Source organism: Haliotis rubra, unplaced genomic scaffold (assembly GCF_003918875.1).
Source record: "Haliotis rubra isolate DU_JTF1 unplaced genomic scaffold, ASM391887v1 Scf400, whole genome shotgun sequence".
Classification (NCBI taxonomy): Eukaryota; Metazoa; Mollusca; class Gastropoda; order Lepetellida; family Haliotidae; genus Haliotis; species Haliotis rubra.
In genome coordinates this window covers 853,711-881,683 of record NW_025767081.1, presented here as the reverse complement: position 1 = coordinate 881,683, position 27,973 = coordinate 853,711, and the positions used below count along the sequence as shown (strand labels likewise).

Here is a 27,973-nt window from a genome sequence, read left to right as displayed (position 1 = left end):
CGTCTCTTATGGAGATCAGACAGAGCAGGACGTTTGATGACTCTTCTGGACCTCATACCAAGTGCCCTAAGGCGATTTCTGACGGTTCTGGTGGATAATTGTCTGTAGGGTAACCACAGGTGCTTCAAAACCGAACTTGTGGCAAAGGGTTCTCGCCTTACCAGACGTGCCAGGCTGCGATCATCACGGGCCGTTGTCTTCCTGGGTTGTCCAGGCTTTGGACGATCTCTCACATCTCCAGTCATCTGATGTTTTCGGACAAGTCAGCTGATGACCGAGTGACTGTAGCCCAGTTGTTGTCCAATAGCTTTGAAGGACATGCCTGTTGCATGCATGCCGACAATTTGCCACCTTAGTGCTTCAAAAAGTCTTCTCCTCGCCATTTCAGTATTCATTAATGGAGACAGTTACAAATATGTCTGCTTTTATACCCATAAATTGCATGTCAGAGAAACTGAATTTGGGGAAAAGTGTGGGTTGTATGCTTCACGTACACAAGGGATGCGTTGTGACGAGTGCACAGGAACCGAAACACCGTTTTAGACTACTAGAGATGTGTTGTAATACAGAGATATCATTCATGTTTAACGATGGTTCACAGTTGCTCTACTATCATGAAATATATCAGGGGGTGCTTAATTAATTTCCAGGTGTATATATCTTCTTGCATAGAGATCCTCGGTATACAACACACGGTTGGCATCGTTCTGAGTTTCTGACGAGAAAGGAACATTTTGTGCTTCGAATTGTTGCTGAATAATGAGTTGAAACACAGTTATCTTCTCTGAATGCAGAGGTTGTGGACTAACATTGCCACTGGTAATCACTGCCCCAGGTGGAATAAGGTCAACATAGTTATTTTCCCAGTTACCGCAACAAACATTGAAACTGTCACTTTCTTAATGTCAGCTGCTCCATGAGCAATGAGGGATTCCTAGCCAGAAGTCATGGCCAGATGGTATGATGTTACGATGCACAGAAATAGATATAGCACAGTTTGAATTAACAGACACAGTCCATTTCACTGCAGGTATCTCTGATGGATAAAGTTGAAATAGTTTCATAGACCCTTGTGTGTTGATGATGAGTAGTTCTGAAAGATACTGTAACTGTCATTTACACTCTTCCTTAAAGCCGCAAACTTTTGTTGGGGACGCTCACTTGAGAAAGTCTTGTGACAAACCTGTCTACATCTTCATCGGGATGATACAAATATGGCCTGTCTAATATGACATAGAACTCATTGGCAGTAGCTCCATCTGAATCTGTAAGCTCTGACTCTTGCTCATCTTGAGATTGGCTGTGTGTATCGAAGAATCTCAGCATTGCTGTCGACCAGTCCTGATGACCTTGATAATCTCTGGACCTGCAAGAAACCAGTTTATCATTATTTTAGTTAATCAGTATGACTTATTTACTTCCCTCTGAACCTAAAAAATTCTTTAAAACAAGGTATTAATTTGGTGTTGCCTTAAAGGCACATCGGCATACCCAAAAAATTAATAATTCATTTCTTGCAATAATACAATCTTATCAGCATTTAGGACAGCTCCCATATAATTTATTCTGAAAATATGTACATATTTAATGTATAATCATTAATCGAAAAGTGCGAATGAATTAATGCAACGTTGCATTAAATAACGCACAAACAAGGATATCGTCAATGTCTTAAACTTGGCTGTACAATCTAGAAACCCCGAAACAGCAGCACCGATGACTTTTGCAATGACACTTACCACTTTTACAAATCATCTTTACTTAAAAATGGACGATTTCTTCATATGTTAGCAGTGAAGTACTTCAGTAAATAAACAACACCTGCAGTAATTCCTACTTCAGACGATTTTACTTTATCCATTTTGTGCATGAGCTAGTGTGGCAATGTGCCGTAGTTTGTGATATGACTGTTGACAAAACAATGTCCCAAAATTTTCAAAATGGCAGTCGATGTGCCTTATTCCTTAAATCAAAGCCTAAGTACTTACTCTGGATCAAAACTTTGATGTAGACAGTAGTTGTATTCATTATGAGTTGCCCAAGAAGCTATCAGCTTCTTATTTTTTTCTCGCTTTGGTTTTCGACCAATCTTCTTTCTGACTTTCCGTGGCATCTATAAGCAGAAACAGACTGATATATTTTTCATTTTTGTAATGTTAATTGACATAACATCTTTCATGCAATATATAGCAAACAGAATATTGACAACATAATAAACATTTGATAAAACAGTAGGTACAAGTGTATAAACAGTATAGTTTATTGTTGAATGTCGATTCTGAATTCATATTGCTTTTTGAATTCATTCAGTGCCCTGCTGCTGCTGCTGATGATGATTTAATAATGTACATAATTTTATTTTTACAGCAGCAGATCATCTACAGCTGACAGTAGACCATGGTGTCTTGCCGAAAGGAGACACAACAAAGCAGCAAACAAGTTGGTTGCCAGATGATCTCGAACAAATTCTTAGAGAAGCGACCTCAGTCACCCTTACCGAGATGGAAAACAGCCTGTACCACACAATGCAAGAATCGGCCCATGGACATCATATTGTTTTCCTTGCAAAACAAATTAGTGGTCACTCAAGTGGGGTACTCACAGAGCCACTGTCAACCCATCTTAAAGAAATATTCAGGGACTTTGGCAAATCCTGATTCAACAGTTCTGAACGTGAGGCATTCTTCAAACAATTACACAAACTGAAAATGAACTTTGATGTGCTAGATTCTGTTGAAGGCGACATTTGTGACAGCATTGACCTTGGAAGTAGTGAGACTTTTGTTCCTGTTGTCATTACGAGTTTTATTGATGGTGTTGTCAGTGCTACGATGAGGCTGCTTTTACAGAGATGTGAGGAAGACCAAGAAAAGCAGAATTTTGAACTGAGCAAACAAGATCAGAGTGTACTGCATTTGATTGCAGGATTTTTTATCTCTTCTGTCAAGAAAAGTGCTCAACAGGACAAGGAGAAGTTGTCAGCAATAAGCAAGTTAGTGGAGCCATCAGATTCCAAGAAGGAAAACTTTCTCATCGATGTAAGGAAGTGGTCACATAAAATTGACAGAGGTGGTCTCCAGCAACCTCGACTCTTTCTTTCTCATTGTCAGACTATTTGAGACAGAAGCTAGGAAGGCTCCACCAGTGGTTAAAACTGGCAAAATGGGAAACCAGTCCTTAAGAGAGGCCGTTCTAACCAATGTTTTGGTGATTAAGTATTGGAACTCTCTTGTCGGAGACTCGCACAACAGTAAGTCAACTCTTGGAAGAGATCGTCCAAAGGTTTCTGAAAGTAAGGTCACATGCAATGGCGAGATAACTGGAGAGAGAGGCGAGTAGAGCTTTGAAAGCTAAGAGAGCGCGCCAAGGAAGAAGTCAAGATCTCTTTGTGGTTCCCTCAAGGACTAAAACATTTCTTAAGACACTGCTTTGTTCAGTGACTTTCTGTTTATGTGACTATTCAGCTTGATCATCAAGTCTTTATTTTGCACTTAAGAGGCCACAGGCCTCTAGTACATGTATACTGACTATATTGTTATTAGGCAGTAGAGAGTACATTTCTCCTGTGTAAAAAGGCATGGTATAGGAACACTTTTCCAGGAACTTTTTCAGGTGTTCCTTGCTAGGGTAGGTTAACAGAGATATAAATTTATAAATATTGTGATGTACTAAGTAATATTTCTTAATATACTTATTTCTTAAATTGTGGTAGGCTGGACAAACATGAAAATCATAATCATCTTCAATTAGATTCAAGTCACACATTTCACAGATCTAAACCTCCTTTTTTTATTCCAATATATCTAGTAGTAACTTTCACACCAAGGAATCTTTTTATTGCATATAAATGTACTTTTTCTAGTGTTTCAATGTTTGTAGTCCCCAAACCTTAGAACCATATGGAAGTATGGGACTATTCAGCTATTATGATATATGTTTGAAATGATATGTTACACAATTAAAATGTCTCACTGTGTTTCAATGCCTTTCTGTTTGTGTTGCATGCTTATGAGTTCCCCTTGCCTTTTTCTCTCAATCTAAATTATCTTCCAAATTTCACAATGTATGAATGAATGAATGAATTATAGGAAGAATTATATGTGAATGAATGAAAGAATAACTGATACACCATTTTAAAGAACACAAAACTATCGCTAGAACATGTGTTAACATCAGCTGTCCCTTTTTTTAAAAAAATCTTCTTTGAGACATTTTTACATTAGTAATTAATTCAGATATCCAGATATCTTCCTGCATGTGTGGTATGGCATGGATATTGACAGAATGTTAACTGACACTGTCACACACCCGTCAAATACAGAAAGATTAAAACTATCACAAAGCGTTGTAAAGACCTTTCCAGTTTTCATATACTAAGATAAACCAGAAAGAAACAATTTGTAGAACTATAACACTCAAGCATCACAGGCATCCATGGCAGGTCAGAACAGATCAGCGATATGTCACATTTTTCACACACCTCAAATACACCCTAACAATTTTTTTATAATGACGAAACTATCACTGTTACTTGCAAACACCTTTCACCTAATGGTATATTAGTCTCCCTGCTAGGACGCTTCGCCAATGACAGGAGCTCCTGGGCCTTTTGACGTCTGTTCAGGCAATGACCCTCAGGCGTCAACTACAACTTCGTCCCTTACACCTTTTTGTGGCAACTTATATCACAGTGGGAGATCCCGGTGCTCTGATCCCTCTACCTCTGCAGCTCCATCCTCATCTTCAGTAGTGGATGGAAGAATTGAACGTTTGCGACAGAGTCTGTTTAGAGACGTTTGTTCCGTCTCATCACCTGTATGTGGATGTGTCTCAATACGAGTGGGGAGCTCATCTTCTCAATCAACAAGTGGCAGGGCTTGGTCTATCATAGATCGCGCCTGTCACATCAACACTCTGGAGTTCAGGGCGGTGATTTTGGCAATCAGTCACTGGCAGGATGTCCTACGAGCAACTTCCCTCATGGTCAGATCGGACAACGCAGCAGTGGTTCGGCATATCAAGAGAATGGGGTCAACGGGGTTTCCACAGCTTCTACAGTGGACTCAACAGTTCTTGGATCTGGTGGACTTTCTCAATATCATGGTACAAGCCAACCACATTCCGGGGGTGAAGAATGTCATTGCAGATGCCCTGTCCCGACCGAGTCGTCCTTCTCCAACGGAATGGAAATTACATCCTCAGGTGTTTCAGACCTTCTGCCTTCCAATGACTTCTCCAACAGTAGACCTCTTCGCCACGAGGTTCAACCATCAGCTGCTTTGGTTTGTCTCACCGATATCGGGCCTTTTGGCTTGGGACCTCGAAGCTCTAGCCATCCCGTGGGAAGACCTGAATGCTTACGCGTTTCCGCCAGTGGCCCTTCTTCCTCACATTCTAGTGAACTGTGCGCAACACGGAGGATGACTCTACTTTGGTCACGCCCTACTGACCGTCCAGAAGTTGGTTCGTAAATCATCAAGACCTAGCCGAACCAGATCCCGTACCGCTTCCCGATTGACCTGATCTACTGGTTCACCCTCACTCCCACTAACTACATTGGTCCCTGTTGACGCTCCAACTGCACGTTTGGCGCATCTACATCAATCCTTAATGGCTAAAGGTTATTCGAAGCGGGTTGCTACTGCCATTACAACAGCGCATCGTAGTTCTACAAGGTCACTCTACGAGGACAAGTGGGAAAGTTTTAAGCATACTCCAGGAAGAAGGGCATCTCATCTCCCACAACGGCATCCCCAGAGGTTCTACACTGTCTACCTACCTGGCTGCTCTTAACATGGTTATTGCAACGGCCTCGGGTGTAAAGATTTCCACTGTCCATGAACTAAGGTCTTTCAAATTGGCTGACCAATCCTGGAAGTTCCGGCCTCCAGCTTGGGATATCTCCGTTGTACTTGCTCATCTCACGTCAGCTGAATATGAACCTCTGGAGGAGAAGATTTCGAACATGTCTCCTTTAAGACCTTTTCTCTTGGCCTTGGCTGCAGCTGCCCGTATCTCCGAGTTGCATGCTTTTGATGTTTCTCGGGTACAGTTTGGAAGGTCTAGACATGCCAGAGTTTCCCTTGGTTTGCGGTGGGATTTCCTTGCCAAGAATCAGTTACCAGGACAGCCGGATCACACATTCACGATCCCACTGTTGTCCACTATCATGGGCCCATATGACACTGAAGATCTTTCCTTATGCCTGGTTTGAGCATTACGGATTTACCTAGCTGCCTCTAAGGACCACTGCAGGTTGCTCAAGAGACTATTTATCCTGTTATCCACTGTCTCCGCCTCGGAGGTCTCCCGTACTACCTTGGTGTTTTGGATGAGATCTACAATCCTGTGTGCATATGACTATGCGGACCTTCTTCCAGCTATGATGGCGAACCCTCAGGAGACCCGGGCTTTGGCTTTCACCATGGCACTTCATAGGAATGTTCCCTCCAGTCCATCATGAAGGGTTGTTTTTGGAAGTCGGATAACGTCTTTGCCTTGCACTACCTTCCTCGGAATTCCTCGGTTCAGGTCAGCATCAGGTCAGAATTCCCAGGTGAGCATCAGTTTGGTCCTTTGGTCCTGGCGCAGCAGTTGTCATCAACCCGTGTTCGCAGATAAAGCAATCCTTTATTGATTGGTTTGCTATGTACCTAATAGAAGATATCGATGTAATCCATATCTTGGTACTTTTTTCTCTTGGGCTTAGATCATTCTCACCTGTGGGAATAGGGCGTGTCAGCACTGTCATAAGTTATGACTTGATAGACTGTGAGGCAAGTCTTGTGCAACATGCAGAGATGGTCGACATTCCGCTTACTGACCTCAACTCTTTGAGCAATGATGTCAGTGAAGTGTTGATTTCCGATTACCTGTGTGGTTTTCAAAGTCCTTTCTCACCTTTGGTAAGTTAGGGAGATTGGTACTGAATGTTAAACTAGTTGAGCAACCTGGCTATTCCCTCTTTCACCGCCGTCCAGCGTGTGTCTGTGGGGGGTAGTTTCGAAGCAGGGACTGGCCAGATTAAGGTCCTCGACTTTAATTCACTGGGGTCACCTGATAAATAGTGGGGCGGCGGGGCCTACTTGCCAAACTGCGTCCTTTTGCTTGTCAAAAGTTGCGGCTGAAAACCACATTATTTCGGGAACGCCCACTCCCTAGAGTTTTTGTGCTGTGTAAGCCAAGAGGTTACCTGAAGAAACCCATCTCAAGTTTGGAGTTTGCATATCGGGAGTTGGTGCTTTCTCCTGGCCTCCTTGGGTTATGCGTTTTTCCCGGTGGTAGTAGTAACCGGGGTAATCTGCGGCCCGCCTACCAACCGTGGGATTATGCATACCGTGAGATAGGATAAGTTTAAAAATTTGAAAATGTTATAATAAATTGTATATATATATATACTTATCCTATCTCACGCGATAGGACCCATCCGACCTGCCCCACATCACAGATTACTGGAAGCTCCAAGACGAGAATGACAGGTAGAGGTGGTCATGTGATCGTTTGGGCGAGCCGCATGCTTTGGTGGATGATTGACAGGCGTTGATGTCGGGGTGAGGGCAGAGGTCAGGGTGGGTCAGAGGCCAGTTGGATTTAACTCAACTTAGCTGACAGCACGTTTCCACACATGGTCGTAGAAGAGAGAGATGGTGCATACCGTGAGATAAATATACAATTTATTATAAAATTTTCAATATTTTATAATTGTCCATGAAAAGATCAACATTATTTATTCTCAGAGTTTAAAATGTTCTAATTTCCCATCTTTGTGCATGAAAAATAATCATTTATAATTCTCATAACATGAAAAAACATGATACAATTGCAAAATGTGAACGATACATATCAAAACATATTTAAACCGATACTTTCAAAACTAAATATCGATACAGTTTTGAATGTATCGATAATTGTACCGTCTTAGAAAAAGTATCGATGTAACATGGCACCCCTAACCTTAACAATGTTCTGGCCTACCTTTAGAATTCAGCATCACAAACTTGCAATACCCTGTGAAGTAATGCCTCATGAATCTTTGCAATTTTTTAAGCCTTCTCAATATTAGTACAGTATATCTTGAATGGTAGTGTGCCGATCAGTACTGTGTGCAGCAATACATGTCTGAGGTATTATCTCAATACATGATCTTTTGAAATGTAACAATTGAAAATGGCCAGTAAGAGAGTATTTGATAGACATGGAATAGTGTTATATACAGATAGTCTGTCTTTGATGACATGTATGAAAAATTTAAAGAAAAACTGTATTTACTCTGCTTTTCTATTGACTTTTGCACTTGAATGATGCCCAGACATTAGCAATTCAAAAATTAATCCCTGCAATAATCATGTCTTTTATAGAGATATCATTTTCACTTTTAGGTTACTATCTACTCATGTCTTACCACAGTTTCATAGAGAGCTGATGCGTGTCGTGTTTCGTAGTGCACACAATTATGACCAGACCCATGAAGAGAAAATATTGGCTTCTCTCAATACAGAGTATACAAATTAACATAATGCCTACATTTTGTTGTTTTTCTGTAGTCAATAATTCAATCTTCCATTGGATAATCAGGTGTATAAAAGTTCTGACACCATTCTGTTCATGTCACAGGGGTGGCTGGGGTAGGGGATGGGTGGGTTCTCAGTTAAATTTGTTTTACATAATTGTATCAGGTGTTTACTTTTAAATGGGTTGTTATCAAATGATTCATGTAATTGTTTATATATTTGCATCAATGTTTTGGTCTCCTTCATACACAGTAAATTCAGCAAATGAGAACTGAAGACACCTGTATTCCATGTCAGCAGATACATTTTCTTCCTTTACTTTTTCAGGATTCAGATGTAGTATCTGTGAGAAGGTACTAAAATGTAAAGGTGATGCACTGGAAGTCAAAAGGTACCGCCAGTTTTTAGTAGTTTCTTTCTAGATATCAAGATGTGTTTATGATGAACAGGATGTATTGTGTTGACCATCGGGCACATCCTATCTGCTATAATCACAGACCATTGGGCAACACATCCTATCTGTTATATTTACAGACCATTGGGCAGCACATTATATATATTAACAGCAGACCTTATCAGTAGACCTTTGGGCAACACATCATGTCTAATATCAGTAGACCTTTGGGCAACACATCATATAATCATTAGACCTTTGGGCAATGCATCATATATATCACCAGTACAACTTTGGGCAACACATATATACAATCACTAGACCTTTGGGCAACACACCATACAATCACTAGACCTTTGGGCAACACATCATACAATCACTAGACCTTTGGGCAACACACCATACAATCACTAGACCTTTGGGCAACACACCATACAATCACTAGACCTTTGGGCAACACACCAGATCACTAGACCTTTGGGCAACACACCATACAATCAGCTAGACCTTTGGGCAACACACCATACAATCACTAGACCTTTTGGGCAACACACAATCACTAGACCTTTGGGCAATCACAATCACTAGACCTTTGGGCAACACATCATACAATCACTAGACCTTTGGGCAACACATCATACAATCACTAGACCTTTGGGCAACACATCATACAATCACTAGACCTTTGGGCAACACATCATACAATCACTAGACCTTTGGGCAACACACCATACAATCACTAGACCTGTGGGCAACACACCATACAATCACTAGACCTTTGGGCAACACACCATACAATCACTAGACCTTTGGGCAACACACCATACAATCACTAGACCTTTGGGCAACACACTTGACCTATACAATCACTAGACCTTTGGGCAACACATCATACAATCACTAGACCTTTGGGCAACACACCATACAATACACTAGACCTTTGGGCAACACACCAATTACCTACAATCACAGTAGACCTTTGGGCAACACATCATACAATCACTAGACCTTTGGGCAACACACACATACAATCACTAGACCTTTGGGCAACACATCATACAATCACTAGACCTGTGGGCAACACACCATACAATCACTAGACCTTTGACCTTCATACAATCACATAGACCTTTGGGCAACACATCATACAATCACTAGACCTTTGGGCAACACACCATACAATCACTAGACCTGTGGGCAACACACCATACAATCACTAGACCTTTGGGCAACACATCATACAATCACTAGACCTTTGGGCAACACACCATACAATCACTAGACCTTTGGGCAACACATCATACAATCACTAGACCTTTGGGCAACACATCATACAATCACTAGACCTTTGGGCAACACATCATACAATCACTAGACCTTTGGGCAACGCATCATGTATATTACCAGTAGACCTTTGGGCAACACATCTTATATATTACCAGTAGACCATTGGGCAAAACATCATACAATCAGTAGACCTGTGGGCAACACATCAGATATATTACCAGTAGACTTTTGAGCAACACATCATATATGTTATCAGTACAACTTTGGGCAACACATCTCATATATTACCAATAGACCTTAGGGAAACACTTCATACAATCAGTAGACCTGTAAGCAACACATAATATATATATTTTCAGTACACCTTTAGGCAACACATCATATGTATTATCAGTACCCTTTGGGCAACACATATACATGGTCAGTGGACCTTTGGGCAACACATCCTACAATCAGTCGACCTGTGGGCAACATATCATATCTATTATCAGTACACCTTTGGGCAACACATATACATGGTCAGTGGACCTTTGGGTAACACATCATATATAGTGTATATTACAAGCTCTCTGTAGTTCACCTGTCTACAGTCAAATATAATCAAACTTTGTATCCCTAAAGAGGATATTTAACTAATCAGTTTGTAATCTAGTTATATCATATGGATAAGTGGAGTTTGGTTGTCACACTGTGCACTGAGCTGTAGTATTAAATCATACATACTAAAGGGTTGAGATTTCTTCGACCCGTGAAGATCCGGGGTAGAATAGGTCTTCAGCAACCCATGCTTGCCACAAAAGGCGACTATGCTTGTCGTAAGAGGCGACTAACGGGATCGGGTGGTCAGGTTCGCTGACTTGGTACCCAATTGCGCAGATCGATGCTCATGCTGTTGATCACTGGATTGTTTGGTCCAGACTCTATTATTTACAGACCTGTGCCATATAGCTGGAATATTGCTGAGTGCCGCATAAAACTAAACTCACTCACGAAGATTTCTTCCTTGCAGTCTGTATTGACTGATGTCAGTTATGATTCAACATTGACACATGTCATCGGTTCCCAATTGCGCAGATCGATACTCATGCTGTTGATCACTGGATTGTCTGGTCCAGACTCTATTATTTACAGACCGCCGCAATATAGCTGGAATATTGCTGAGTGCGGTGTAAAACTAAACTCACTCACTCACTCACTCACTCACTCACTATGATTCAACACTTCAAATGATATATGTCACCTACATAGATAGAAATTAGAAAACGACAGATCATGTTTGTATTCTACAATGTCAGTACATACTGTATGTTTCTAGATTTGTAGGTTTCATTGAGTAGTCAATGCCAAATTGTTTACATTTCAAACCTCAAGCTAAACTTGTCTGTTCCAATGTAATTTCTGTTTATCAAATACTCAACAAAACTCTCAAACATTACCATGTCTTTTTTTCTAACTAGATAACTAACCCTTAGCCTTCAGCACTGCTAGAACCTGGCTGACATACTGCCGACATATGGCATCAACTGTTTGCAATTGCATCATACGTGACATGTAGGAGATTTGGAGAAAAAACACTGAGTCAATTGTATGCAGAATTCTATGAAGATTGGTTTAGAAGTTAGCGAATCAGACATGTACCTTTTTTTTTACATATTTTCAGTTTGGACCTTTGTTTTACAAAAACCGAATGCTGCCATTTTTGTCAATCAAAATGTTGGTTTTTAATCAAAATTTCTCTTTTGTTCCATTACTTTCTTTTTGCTTTGATTATTTTATCATTGCTGTAATAATTTCTCTGAGTATATACCAAAACATGTGCATGTTGCTGCATAGTAATTACGTCAATGTTTTGTTTCATCATCACTTCACTTGTTTGATAAACACTACGCAATAAAGTTAACCAGTATCTATCTGGACATCCTTCTCCTACCTTTCCCTTTCTCAGTGGTATTCAGTCTCTATCTGCTTAGTGAAGCGCTTACTAATACTAGTGTTGAGGGGTGGTGGGTAGCCTGGTGGTTAAAACGTGGCCTGAGTTCGATTCCCCACATGAGTTCAATGTGTGAAGCCCATTTCTGGTGTCCCCTACCCTGATATTGCTGGAATATAGGTAAAAACGGCATAAAACTAAACTCACTCACTACTAGTGTTGACCCTCATTCCTCTCATAGACAGTGGCAGTCATTCCCTTTCGATTTTCAGCCATGTTACGAGATTTAAAGTTTCCTCAATACTCAAGGCTCCATCTTTATAGAACTATTTCTATTCTACCTTATAGCAAACTTAATTTAAGGACTATATGTTGTTATATTGAATATTGCAGTGATTAGAAACTAACATATACTACTCACACTTTGCTAAGGATCACAAAAATTCCCAACTTTACTTAAACATATTTATAATTTGAAATTGTATCTCTTTAAAACTGGATAAATAATAATATGGTAACCCTTCTTTAGGCAAACAGTTGGTTTAATCTAACCTTATGCACTTGATACATGAGTAACCATAAAAATCGTTTTAATGGCACAAATCAACCATTTTGCAAATCATGGAACAAGGCATATATATGAAAACTTAAGGCTGGATATGATTGATAGAGGAACTGTGGCTGTCTGTAAGGCAATTAGAACTGAGCTGCATGCAATGGTTGGCATCAGGGAATTCCATCACCGATCATGAAACCTGAAACAAAAGAAGCTTGAACTGGTGCTTACAGCATAGAAACTTTAACTGGGACAATGTGATTTTCTCAGATGAAAGTTCTGTGTGGCTGTTTCCTAATACACTGAAATTCTTGACCAAACAAACTAAAACCTTCAGCACCCAAAGAACAGTCCGAAATTTAAGTGTGGGGTGGTATATCTGTGTTAGGGGCAACTGTGTATTGAAGGGAATATGAACAGTGAGCGGAACACAGAATTCTCGAGGGACATTTATTTCCATCTGCTCAGGTGTTCTATGGAAATTTTTGGATTTTCCAGCAGGACAACGACCCAAAACATCGTTCAAAGCATTCACAGGCCTGGTTTCGGACCTAAAATATGACATTATTAGATTGGCCAAGCTGTAGCCCTTAACTAAATCCAATAGAAAATATTTGGGGACTTATGAAGGAAAGTGTCAATAAGAAAAATCTGACAAATATTGATGAAATGAAAGAAGAGGTGGTCCGATATGGGGACAGCATGGACCGACGACTTTCTAACTTCTTTGATCAGTAGTATGCCCCGCCACATTGAAGCCTGCATTGCTGCCCATGGTGACTTGACAAAATACTAACTGTTCACCTGTCTTTGAATCTGGAGTTATGTTCTGCTAATATTCACATTTAATATGTGAGTAATGATTGAAAAAAAAAATGTACAATCTTTCAATTCTCGATAATTTCTGGTTATACTGTAACATGATTTTCAAAACTTTGTTATATTTCAGAAAAGGAGACCATACAGGCATTTCTACAGATTTCCAAACATGAATGCTCATGTGTTCAGCTGAGAACAAAAATGATGAACAAGCAGAAAATACAGCAGCAAAGGACAAGGAAGAGATGGCACACATTTCAAGAATAAGATTAACTTAAAAAATATTCAGGTGATTTCTAATTGATGTTACATTTGGGAATTCACTTTCCCAGTAAAGTACAGATACTAGTACTTTGCTGGTCGGGAACAGATACTAGTACTTTGCTGGTCGGGATGGAGTCAATCCCATGTGTGATTTGAACCCAACCTCTCTGAGTGAAACACCTGCAAATAATCATGTCAAAACTATTTGGTTTAATAAATAGTAATTATTAAACTTACAATTTTTCTTGTTCCTATCATTGCTTTGCACTGGGGTGGATATGGCTCCATTTTCGATGGTGGTGTCTCCGAAGCTGATTTGAAAACATAGGGGGTAGGGTGGGGGGCACTTGCGGATCTAGCGTGGTGACTATCTCAAATGAGCCCCAGTTAATTCAGGAGTCGTCTGGTATGCCTCAGTGTATATCACACTCCGGCACAGCGATGACTAACATAACATCACTGCCACAGGCTAATTTTGCATATCACGATACGTGACCGGACTTTTGTATGTTACAGCATAATATTTTTAGAAATGTTACAAGTAATCTCTTGTTTGTAATCAAACGCGCATATTCATAATAGCCATGGAAGGGACTGGACTCACGAAAGCTTTTCGGCGCTCTATTCATAATGTTTTACATTTTCGGCGCTCTATTCATAATGTTTTACATATATATTTTTCCACAACTGCGACAGTAAGGTCTATGACAGTACATACATAGATATAAAACTGGCTGCATCGTTTGCTCTCCATCAGCTTCGATGACAGCACGTGGAGCCGTACAACCTATGTAAACAAAGGATCGCTACGCAAATCGAAATAGTGTTACATGTTTTTGGATATTTTCTCAGTGAAACTAAACCATTCTATTAAAGATGTTCTATGTGTGGACTCGTCAAAAATAAAAGAGTTAAAGAAATATGTAAATTATATTGAATGGACGGTGCAAGATGTGACGAATCGTCACATTTTTCTGGCCTGTGGCAGAGATACTATGCTGGCTTGCCGCATGGAACTCTGGGTAGGAGAGTGATATATGTATATTACATAAGCGACCATTGGGCGACATATATATATGTATATTACATAAGCGACCATTGGGCGACATATATATATGTATATTACATAAGCGACCATTGGGCGACATATATATACGACCTTTGCTTTATAACCGAAGCAGAATAAAAAATCAATGTACGTTTGTAATATATGGCAATGTCGCCCAAAGGTCGCAGTTTATAGCGAGTATATATATTTATAACCAACCGTTAACTTCTGCACGGCATTTCTTCAATTATCAATAAAGTCACGGATGTATGATAATTATGAATTGGCATAAACGCTTGGCAGAGGATGTCCGTTGTCTGCAGATGTAGATGCATCTCCATTTTAATATTACATTGAGGTCAATGTAGTATGATAATTATTTGCTAGATTTGAATTCAGCAATAGCAGTAGTTGAGGAATTGTTGTTGGAAATAACAAGGGCTGATATATCAACGAATTTTCATTATTTCATCGATGCTATATTACCCGAGACTTACACTGCCTTGTGTTCCGACGTGGGCAATTTAGTATTCAAATGTGTTTAACGTTTTGTAAAATCAACGAAATCTTTGGAAGTAATATGAATGATGTAATATTGCATCACGTTACTCATAACTAAATTCATGTTAACGGAATCTGATGAACCTTTTAAAAATAATCAAGCCCAAACCTACTTGAACATATTTGGAATGTTATTTATTATCTTTATTACTTATGTAACCCGTGAAGATCCAGGTTAAATTAATAATTGATCTTCAGTAATCCATGCTTGTCGTAAGAGGCGACTCACGGGATGGGTGGTCAGGCTCACTGACTTGGTTAACACATGTCATCGTATCCCAACTGCGTAGATCGATGCTCATGCTGTTGATTACTGGACAGTCTTGTCCAGACCGCCGCCATAGGTGAAATATTACTGACGGCTGCGTAAAGCTAAAATCACTCACTCACTCACTTTATGACTGATTTAATATATATTATTCGCCCGCGAAGGTATCACCGTTTAATTCCAATATGCTGGCACAACATAGTGCATAATAAAACAATATCAAGAACGCTTGTGGACATTGAAATTTTTTTTTTTAAAATATTGTCTTATTCAGTGACATCGCGTGTTGAGATTATTGATCACCTAGAGAAGCTCAAGCACACCATAGCTGAAATATTGCTGAGTGCGGCGCTAAACAAAAAAAAAAACCAACCATCAAGTACACCAAGGACCCCAGCTGTTGCTGTGCTGACGTCACAGGTCATTGTTTATCCGGTGTATCTTGCAAATAAATGCGATCGAAGTGACATATTCGACATATGTTTGGTCCAGGACAGAATATATTAGAATGTCAGCTCAGAGCGCCAGGAGCTTTGTGCATGGAACGAAGACCTGCATTCTGAAGGTAAGTTGGTATCGTTAATACGCGGAGTAATAATATTCGGAATAATTATTTGTCAACATTTAATATGTTCGAAGATTTTTTGTTTTAAACTCAATTATCATGAACTGTCGACTGAGCTTGGCGCACGTGTGACTACAAGATAAATTTTATGCATTCCACGTATACGGAATACATAATATAAATATATTTATTCCTCGTGCATCGCCTAAACTCGACTCCAAGTTCTGGTTTATCTTTCACATATTTTCTACGTGAGAATGTTTGTAAATGTCTAGTTGTTGAAGAGTTTCAGATCGGATAAATCATGATTCCTGCTCAAGCAGGGATTACGTTAGAGAAGGGACTCAGCAATTATCTGAGTTTTAAAAACATCCGATCACTTAATCATTAAGAGTATATCGCCTGAAGCGCCCGTACAATATTTCACCGAAACCACACAAACCGTCGTGCGGACCGATACTTATAGTCGTTAAAAGTAAGTACGTATTGTTTCATTAAGACACCTTTACACTTATTTCGGCAGGAATCAAGGAGGATCAGCAAGAAAAAATATTTCCAAACTTCGAACCGCATTCGGGAGAGAATGTCAAAATAAACATTTTTTTCAAGCTTTGTAAGATTGCAACTCCCAAATGCCATCTGACGTTTCAGTGACAGGCGGCTACATTGTTAGACGTAAGGGCTCATTTGAAGGGCGTTTTGGGACTGTATTCGAGGTACATTCTAGCTGTATTTTAACTGCAATTGAAATATTACGATACATTTGAAGAATATTCAACCTGAATTACAGCAGTAACCGAGATACATTCGAGGCGCATTCGGGACATTCTGACAGGATTTGAAGTGGCTTGCCTTTTCCATTCTCCCTCAAATACGTTCAGAATACATAGAATACAGTAAGAACACTTAAACTGCCGTTAGAATGCAGTAGGAATACTTAGAATGCAATTACAATGCACTTCAAGTGCCGTTCGATATTTTTCCACTTCGAATGTTCCTCGAAAGTTTTGAACATGTTCATAACATTCAGGCATGTTACAAGAATTGACCCGAATAGTTGGAATACATTCGGCATGCAGTAAGAAGTTTTAGAATTTAGTTCGAATTTCCAGGAATTTTCATTCCGACAGCATTCCGTCATTCCGCCTCAAGTGTGAAGGGGGTATTAGAATGCAGTTCGAATTTCCAAATATCTCCAGGAATTTTCTTTCCGACAGCATTCCGGCTCATTCCACCTCAAGTGTAAAAGGGGTATTAGAATGCAGTTCGACTTCCAAAAATCTCCAGGAATTTTCTTTCCGACAGCATTCCGGGTCATTCCGCCTCCAGTGTGAAGGGGGTATTAGGGATTGTATCCCCCTCGGTATCATACTTATACCCCCTTCACACTTGATGCATTTCGGACATTCGTGTTACATTCTAAGTGCATTTGAAGGACATTTGAAATATTCGAGCTGCATTCTGCTTTAATTTTCCATAATCAGCAATGTATATTATATGTCATGAATAAGTGATAATTGTGTTTTAATTATGTTTTTATTTTTATTTTATTTTTATTTTATTTATTTATTTATTTATTATTTTATTTATTTATTGGGGTGTGGGTGGGGGTGGGGGTGGGGTGTGGTGTGTTGTTGTTGTTGTTGCATGTGACCTTAAACATTCGTTCCATATTCGGGGGTCATTCCAAGAGGGTTCTGAGTGCATTCTATGTACATTCGTACAGCATTCGAGGTTCTTTCCAACTGAAATTCTAGTGCTGTTCACACAGCAATCGAACAGGACTCGTACGGCAGTCGTAATACATTTTTAGTATTCTTAGTGTATTCAAACGGCCTTCTAATTGTTCCTACTGTATTCCGATTCATTAGAACTGCATTCGTGATCTTGTACATTCGGAAGGAGTAAGAATAATTCGAGGTGGGTTCGAAGTACGTTCTAAATATTCCAACAGCATTCTTACAAAGCTTGAAAAAATTGTTCTCTCCCGAGTGCGGTTCCCATTTTGGAAATATCGTTTTTCTAGCTGATTCTCCTTGATTCCTGTCAGTTCGAAATAGGTGTGAAGAAGCCTTTATAGTCGTTAAAAGTAAGTACGTATTGTTTTATAGTCGTTAAAAGTAAGTACTTAATGTTTCCTTAGAGATTGTATCCCCGGCTGTACTTATAATCGTTAAAAGTAAGTACTTAATGTTTCCGTTAGGGAGTATTGTATCCCCGGGGATTGTACTTATAATCGTTAAAAGTAAGTACGTATGGTTTCCTTAGAGATTGTATCCCCGGCTGTACTTATAATCGTTAAAAGTAAGTACGTAAGTACATAACAAAGGAATGTTGTAATTGAAAACAATGGTCAACAAATGACAACGTGCCAAATTTACACTTCTTCCCGTGGTCCTTAGAGATTGTATCCCCGGCTGTACTTATAATCGTTAAAAGTAAGTACTTAATGTTTCGTTAGAGATTGTATCCCCGGCTGTACTTATAATCGTGAAAAGTAAGTACTTAATGTTTCCTTAGGGATTGTATCCCCGGCTGTACTTATAATCGTTAAAAGTAAGTACGTATGGTTTCCTTAGAGATTGTATCCCCGGCTGTACTTATAATCGTGAAAAGTAAGTACTTAATGTTTCCTTAGGGATTGTATCCCCGACTGTATCATACTTATAGTCGTTAAAAATAAGTACGTATTGTTTCCTAAGGGTTTGTAACAGTCATATGGTAGTAATTGTTTCAAAGAAGAAGGTCCATATTTTCTCGTTGCCATCACTCTCCGTCATGAAAGGACCATAAACTGAATTGCGAGTAGGTATGCACAGACACATTCAGCTGCCATAAACAAGCGGCCCCATAATAGCCTTGACATCTGTTTACACTTCAGGATTAGTTGGTTATTACTTGATAACGACTTGCACACACGCACGCACACACACAGACACACAAAAGAAACGGTCCCTGAACCGCATCATTTTTCCTCCTGCCTAGCACTTTCTGCAATGCTAAAGCCCTTAATGAAGCAGTTCTAGATTTCCTCAGGTTCTGAATCACCCTTGTCTCCTTTTCATTTAAACAAAGATTGTTTGTTTCTATCAAAATTATATAAATTCAGAGACTAAGCGTAAGTCTATTAGCTGTTGTACAGCAATCTGGATTCCACCTAAGGGACCCAGCTGCTGTTGAGCTGACGTCACATGCCATTGTTCATCCGGTGTATCTTGCAACAAATTTCACAGATTGCGTCATCGGATATTCTGTCATTTTTGTAACATTTCTGATTCATATGTCCCCGTTCCACTTTAGCAATCGAAGCGACAGTCGGAAGTCTAATATATCCGTTATTATCAGCTCGGGTCAACAATAGCTTTGTGCATAGAAAGAAGACCTGCATGCTAAAGGTAAGTCGTATGTTTAATACACGGATTAACGATATTCCTATTTAATACATGTCAACATTTAATGTGTCAGAAGTATTAATCTTTAAAACTCAGTTATGATGTGGCTCGCCAGATGTCTGACAATACACACACGATTCGCTAGTCGGATACCAGAATCACTCGTTTCATAAACACCGCGGTGTCTGGTTATGACATTATTATGTGTTATACATATACATCAGTATGTGTTTGGCCTTTGTATTTCCTCGTCATCATGTCCTGATCACCTGCAAGAAGGACATGAAATAAATCGTTTGTTAGCCCACGTGCTTGAAAATCAACTGCCGAATGACCTGCGCACGTGTAACATTTCACATATTTCACGGCATCGGAATGAAATAAATCGTTTGTTAGCCCACGTGCTTGAAAATCAACTGCCGAATGACCTGGGCGCACGTGTAACATTTCACATATTTCACGTGCATCGGAAAATCTCTCACTCTCTCTCTCTCTCTTTCTCCCCTACCACCTGAGAATACATGTCAAACTCTAGTAAATGAGATGTATTCTGGGTCGGAGAAATTCTGATTTCGGCTGGGATTTCGTTTAAAAAATGACTCAGCAATTATCTGCATTTGAAAAAAATATCTCATCACTTGATCAAGAATATATTGCCTGAAGCGCCCGTACAATATTCCCCTGAAGCCCGACAAGCCGTCGCGCGTACAGGATATTGTCACGCCAAGCTGATTGTAGGATGTGATGATACAATCTTGTGGCATATATACTGAGCTCCTGTCAACCTACACTAGAGAAAAGTTACAAGCTACAGGTTAACCACAGGAAGTCGGCTGTGTGGGTGGGGCAGGGGGGGGGGTGGGGGTGGTCCTTTCTCCGTCATGAAAGGACCATAAACTGAATTGCGAGTAGGTATGCATAGACACATTCAACTGCTATAATCAAGCTGCCCCATAATAGCCACATCCACACCTAGCCTTCTCATCAATGTTGCTCAGTCTGAAATTGATCGAAAAATATACTTTGTTACATCGAAACACCTGCCTATTTCATATTTTCGATAAACTCTAAGAAAAGGTGTACAGAAAATTCCAATCACTGCATATTCCAAATTTGCGATCACTGAATTCTGTGATCACTGTACTCTCGCGATCACTTCACTGAATATATATTTTACATTTTGTACAATAACTTCTTCAGTTTTCACCTGAATGACTTCCTCTTTTAACAGAAGCTATTAACAGATATTTTTTCACTCTGTATGTCATTCATAGAAAAAATGAAATTATATTTCAAATAAACTTAGTATTTGTCAACGTGAAAAGATATGTTCTGCCGAGAATCGCTGATTGCTTTCTTCGTGTTTTACCTAGCAACTTGAAACTTTCTATAAAAAAGCATCAAAACCTTTGCATTCGTGTAATGTTAATATTAAATGATATTGTTCGTCTTTAACAAATAGTGACTAGATATTTCACACCGACATTACATTCAACACCAAAACAAGCACGCCATCACTGCAAACGCAGGCGGACAGTCACCCTATCACTGCACTCTGCAGGACAGTGGTTCCAGGGGGTGAAAATACTGGGGTTGAGAGTCAAGCAAATGTAGTACTGCAGAACGTTCACAACTAGGTTTTTACTGATCTCAACATATACGTCAATCTCTGCATCGCATCGACAGTGTTTTTCTAGAGGCGGGGCTGTTTGGCTTCAGGACGCTTATACAGCCAATAAAACTTAACTGTACATGACAACACATGTGAATGAGATTTTGTAACTCCCTTTGACGATGTAGCTGGGCTGATTTCCGATTCTCTTATGATGATGGATAAACACCCTCAATAGCTGTCTAGTTTGAATCACATCCCTGAACCGCTCGGTTGCTTCCCTTCTCTTGCCCTTTCTGAAAAGTTAAAGCCATGAAAGAAGCAGGTCTAGAATTCCTCAGGTTCTGAATCTCCCTTCTCACAGGGGCTCCATTTCAATTTAAAAGAAATTGTTTGTTTCAAATTATATAAATTCAGAGACTAACGCTGTCGCCTCGCTCTGTCATTTCCTGTGTTTAAATATCAGCAGGAAATTTGTCATTTTGCAGCATGTCACCACCCTACTGAAAATGCAAGAAACTAAACAGGAAGTTAAATAACTTGGCTCTCAAGTCTAAACTGTCTTTCACCAGTGTGTGAGTTTTGAAAATTCGTGTCAGTTATGTTTAGTTTATAACGGATTTTATGCACTGTTCTACAAATATTGAGATAGCCTTGAGATAGAGCTGTGAAATACAAATGACGGATCCTAAACGTTTTGCATGTTTCTACTCTCTACATGTCTAAAATAAGTCAAATACGTATGGGTGTAGTGTACATGATGACTGAACTAGTGATTTTAAGTTGACGCCGCTTTTAGCAATATTACTTCAATATCACGGCGGGGGACACCAGAAATGGGCTTCACACGTTGTACGTATCCATGAGGGGAATCGAATCCGGGTCTTCGGCGTGACGAGCGAACGCTTTAACCTCAAACTCAAACTCTTTATTCTCTACATGAGATAAACGTATACACATTTACATAATATACAAGACAGCAGCTTACACGATAGAAAGATATAAGATAATTACAATATTTCATTTTTTAAATGCATTAAATACATGGTTCAGTAATTTAGAAAGGCCTTTAAGGTCGCTTATGCTGGTAGTAGACAAGAGTTTCTTAAAGATGGACAAATTTGGAAATTCTAGGTATTTAGTGTTCAGAGACTGACGTCGGAATTGGAGAAAAGCTTCACATCTAAACAAGTAGTGAAACTCGTCTCCAACAGCGTTTGATTCACAAAGTGGACATTGTCTGTCTTCATGTGGAATGCCCAACCATCGGCCTGTCTCAATTGGTAATTTATGGTTAGATGTTCTAAACTTCAAAATTGGGTAGTATCACCACCCCTCACGCACAGTAATTAATCAAAGTGACAGAGTGGCACGGGTTGGCTAACAGATTAATCATCTTGGTGATGAGGATTAAGGATGGAGATAAGTGTCATATACATAATTGCAATTAAGTTATACATGTCTTGGCGCTGTGGCCTTTGGCGAAGAATGGTTGATAATGGTATTACTGGAAAATGTTTTAATGTTTTAAAAACGAATAAACTTTGACTTGACTTGCCTTGACTAAATCGTGTCGCATTGTAGATATAGACTATAGCCCTTAAACAAAGGCTCACGCTTCAGTGGCTAATGCTAGCTGCCTGGATCGCATCTCTCGCCTTGCCATAGTGCAATGTTGTCTTAAGACATTTTTGGTTAGACTTTGTTTTTGGTCTTTGGAATTATTTGGACAATGGTTGTCCTGAATCGGTTGCTATGGCACTGTTCTAAGGAATAGCCCTTAATATACTGTTCAAAGTTGAAATATATGTTACACGCTAAAAACTTGCTTGTGATCCAATGTATATGGTTATTTCATTACCATGGAATGTCGGATTATAGCAAGCGTTATTTTGCGTTTTATAGTTAATTCCTATCGTATCAACACACGTCTATAACATGTCGCAACATCAAACATGGGTGTGAGACATTTACGTTGTGAATTTATAGAGATTTGAAAATAAAGAATGCTTGAAACGATATATGACTTTTCAGCTTATCTTAATTCTTTTTACATGTCGCGACATCAAACATGGCTGTGAGAAATGGACGCTGTGAATGTACACAGATTTGAAAATATAGAATGTTTGAAACGATTTAGGACCTTTTAAGCTTATCGTAATTTTTGTGTCTGTTGAAGAGAAATACGCAGTTTTTGTTCCAAAATTCATATTTGTAGAACTGAGCTACAAAAACAGTAATGTACGGTACATTTCATGCATACATGTATACGACGGAACACATGTAAAACCCGAACACATAAGAATGACGTCATTTTGGAAAATTGCATTGATTATCGTTTAAATATCGACTTCTATAGATGGTCTTGTTTCTAAACATTTGTATTCCGTGAACATCACACACATCGAATGATGTAGTTGAAAGCTCACGGACGTAGGTTTGGGGCGAAATGATGTGTAACCTTTGAAGAACTCGACCGGCACTCTTCTTTAACATTCGTAATTATATATTTTACCATCTGTCAACACCCTTTGGTCTTGATGTTACCGTATTTCCTCTAACAAGCGCCCTGGCACTTATTTTTTCCAACGGACTTTCAGAACCGGTTCTTATTGGAGGCGCTTGAAGTTTCAACGGAAATAATTATAGATTCTCCATTGGTATTTTATCTGAAAACTCCATTGTAAACATATTGGAGACCCGGCGCTTATTGGAGACTCCGGCGCTTATTAGAGACCGGCGCTTATTGGAAACCGGCGCTTATTAGAGACTCCGGCGCTTATTGGAGACCGGCGCTTATTAGAGACTCCGGCGCTTATTAGAGACTCCGGCGCTTATTGGAGACCGGCGCTTATTAGAGACTCCGGCGCTTATTGGAGACCGGCGCTTATTAGAGACCCCGGCGCTTATTAGAGACTCCGGCGCTTATTGGAGACCGGCGCTTATTAGAGACTCCGGCGCTTATTGGAGACCGGCGCTTGTTAGAGACTCCGGCGCTTATTAGAGACTCCGGCGCTTATTGGAGACCGGCGCTTATTAGAGACTCCGGCGCTTATTAGAGACTCCGGCGCTTATTAGAGACTCCGGCGCTTATTGGAGACCACGCGCTTATTGGAGACCGGCGCTTATTAGAGACTCCGGCGCTTATTGGAGACCGGCGCTTATTAGAGACTCGGGCCTTATTGGAGACCGGCGCTTATTAGAGTCTCCGGCGCTTATTGGAGACCGGCGCTTATTAGAGACTCCGGCCCTTAATGGAGACCGGCGCTTATTAGAGTCTCCGGCGCTTATTGGAGACCGGGGCTAATTAGAGACTCCGGCGCTTATTGGAGACCAGGGCTAATTAGAGTCTCCGGCGCTTATTGGAGACCGGCGCTTATTAGAGACTCCGGCCCTTAATGGAGACCGGCGCTTATATGAGACTCCGGCCCTTATTGGAGACCGGCGCTTATTTGGCCTTGGTGTTACCGTATTTCCTCTAACAAGCGCCCTGGCGCTTATTTTTTCCAACGGAGCTTATTGGAGGCGCTTAAAGTTTCAACTGAAATAATTATAGATTCTCCATTGGTATTTTATCTGAAAACTCCATTGTAAACATGTGGCACACCCGGCGCTGATTAGAGACCCGGCACTTATTGGAGTCCCGGCGCTTATTGGAGACCGGCGCTTATTATATTGGATACTCCGGCGCTTATATTGGAGACCCGGCGCTTATTGGAGACCCGGCGCTTATTGGAGACCCGGCGCTTATTGGAGACCCGGCGCTTATTGGAAACCGGCGCTTATTCGAGACTCCGGCGCTTATTAGAGACTCCGGCCCTTATTGGAGACTCCGGCGCTTATTGGAGACTCCGGCGCTTATTGGAGACCCGGCGCTTATTGGAGACCGGCGCTTATTGGAGACTCCGGCGCTTATTAGAGACTCTGGCGCTTATTGGAGACCGGCGCTTATTAGAGACTCTGGCGCTTATTAGAGACTCCGGCCCTTATTGGAAACCGGCGCTTATTAGAGACCCAGCGCTTTTTTGAAACCGGCGCTTATTAGAGACCCCGGCGCTTATTAGAGACTCCGGCCCTTAATGGAGACCCGGCGCTTATTAGAGACTCCGGCGCTTATGAGAGACTCCTGCCCTTAATGGAGACCGGGGCTAATTAGAGACTCCGGCGCTTATTGGAGACCGGGCGCTTAATTAGAGACTCCGGCGCTTATTGGAGACCGGCGCTTATTTGGTCTTGAGTCCCAAGCGCCCTGCGCTTATTTTTCCAACGGACTTTCAGAACCGGCGCTTATTGGAGACTTAAAGTTTCAACGGCCCTAATTATAGATTCTCCATTGGTATTTTATCTGACTCCATTGTAAACGCACATTGATTAGAGACCCGGCACTTATTGGAGTCCCGGCGCTTATTAGAGACTGGCGCTTCTTATATTGGATACTCCGGCGCTTATATTGGAGACCCGGCGCTTATTGGAGACCCTGCGCTTATTGGAGACCCGGCGCTTATTGGAAACCGGCGCTTATTCGAGACTCCGGCGCTTATTAGAGACTCCGGTGCTTATTATAGACTCCGGCCCTTATTGGAGACCGGCGCTTATTAGAGACTCCGGCCCTTAATGGAGACCGGCGCTTATTAGAGTCTCCGGCGCTTATATTGGAGACCCGGCGCTTATTAGAGACTCCGGCTCTTGTTTGGAGACCCAGCGCTTATTGGAAACCGGCGCTTATTAGAGACTCCGGCGCTTATTAGAGACTCCGGCGCTTGTTAGCGAATCCGGCCCTTATTAGAGACCGGCGCTTATTAGAGACTCCGGCGCTTATTTGAGACCGGGACTAATTAGAGACTCCGGCGCTTATTAGAGGAAATACTGTATATATAGTCACATGCATAACTAAAATAGACAATCCATATGTCATTAACTGTGAAAAATAAATATTCTGTTCATACACTTAACTGTACTTTTTATATGTTCTTAGGCAACCTTTCTAGAGTTCAAAAGACAAAAGTTTGCGTTTGTTGCAATTTGTTGAAGGTTCAGCCTTATTGGCCGTAGAATGACTAGACTATTATTAGGCTTTTATCACCAAATTGGTCTCCACTACAGTCAGGAAGCGGAAATATATCTTTATCTCTCCTGATTAAGAATAACCAAGGTGTTGGACTATCCTTTCACTATAACGTATATCTTAACTACATTTTCGGGATTTCGAAGCATTACTTTGAGTTTCAAAATAGTGTGTTTAAAACAAACATTACTTGACAACTGTTGTATTTAATGTCCCCAATACTCCAGTGTGAAATAATCTTATAGATAATCAATATATATTTACTAATTTTCGACTTTTGCTATCGTCAAAAGAGTCCTTTTATTGAGTGGGTAGTCTATCACGAGTTGTGCATTCCGCTCCTGGTTACATGAACATCTGATATATCGCACAATGTAAGTGTAAGATACCAGGCAGGCTTCGTCTTCATGTCGAGCTGAGCTGGAGCGTTGGGAAAGCATAGTGGTTAAAGCGTTCGCTCGTCACACCAAAGACCCGGGTTCGATTCCCCACATGGGTACAATGTTTAAAGCCCATTTCTGGTGACCCTGCGGCGATATTGCTGGAATATTGCTAAAGGCGGCGTAAGACTGAACGTACTCACTCACTGACTCACTCGAGCGGAGCTAGTTCCCCAACAAAAACATTGAAATGATATAAAAGGAGTGAGTGAGTGAATTTAGTTTTACGCCGGTTTTAGCAATATCAGAAATGGGCTTCACACATTGTAGCCATGTGGGGAAACGAACCCGGGTCTTTGGGATGACGAGCGAACGCTTTAACCACTCGGCTACCCCCTCGCTACGATATAAAGGAAGTGTAGTAAGATGTGTAGTGACGCAAATGAAACAACACATTTATATGTACTATACGCGCCTGACGAACCGCTTCAGAGGTCTGGTGGACGGAGTGTTTAGATCCATTGGTCGCATCATACCAAATGATCATCATACCACAATCCGGCACGGCATCAATGTAATGTAGCTGGGTATCCATGTTTCCTTGTGGCTTAGTAGCTCAATAGGCTGGCACTAGAAAACGTGAATAAGGACAAATACAAGCGCACAACAAACACAGGTAACACAACAAACGCAGGTAACACAACAAACGCAGGTAACACAACAAACGCAGACGCAGGTATCACAACAAACGCAGGTAACACAACAAACGCAGGTAACCAACGCAGGTAACACAACAAACGCAGGTAACCAACGCAGGTAACACAACAAACACAGGTAACACAACAAACGCAGGTAACACAACAAACACAGGTAACACAACAAACGCAGGTAACACAACAAACAACAAACGCAGGTAACACAACAAACGCAGGTAACCAACGCAGGTAACACAACACAGGTAACAAACAAACGCAGGTAACACAACAAACGCAGGTAACACAACAAACGCAGGTAACACAACAAACGCAGGTAACCAACAAACGCAGGTAACAACAAACGCAGGTAACAACAAACGCAGGTAACACAACAAACGCAGGTAACCAACGAACGCAGGTAACCAACAAACGCAGGTAACCAACAACCGCAGGTAACAACAAACGCAGGTAACACAACAAACGCAGGTAACACAACAAACGCAGGTAACACAACAAAAATACTAGAATGTGTACTTAACTGACGAAGTGAGTGAGTTTCGTTTTACGACGCTTCTAGCACAATGGGCTTTGTAGTTTCCAAATCCTTTGCTCAGTTCTTAACAAGTC

At 40.7% G+C, this 27,973-nt stretch overlaps 1 protein-coding gene and 1 long non-coding RNA gene across 3 annotated transcripts in view; one reads left to right on the top strand and one right to left on the bottom strand.

The window, feature by feature from the left end:
- The window catches only part of LOC124287472, a 44,238-nt gene extending 30,294 nt beyond the window's left edge, over positions 1–13,944 (top strand). The window contains exons 8-9 of one of the 2 annotated variants that reach the window (XR_006901275.1): positions 8,838–8,901; positions 13,627–13,944. This is a non-coding gene — a long non-coding RNA (uncharacterized LOC124287472). Of the gene's footprint in view, positions 1–2,367; positions 3,983–8,837; positions 8,902–13,626 lie in introns of those variants that run through there. The other variant, XR_006901276.1, reaches the window with a different exon arrangement.
- LOC124287471 lies at positions 1,123–2,358 on the bottom strand. The gene is made up of 2 exons (XM_046724026.1): positions 1,989–2,358; positions 1,123–1,366 (listed from the first exon to the last, which is right to left on the bottom strand). The coding sequence occupies exons 1-2, from the start codon at positions 2,111–2,113 to the stop codon at positions 1,129–1,131; spliced, it is 363 nt and encodes a 120-aa protein (XP_046579982.1). The 5' UTR covers positions 2,114–2,358; the 3' UTR covers positions 1,123–1,128.
- Positions 13,945–27,973: the final 14,029 nt, after the last annotated feature.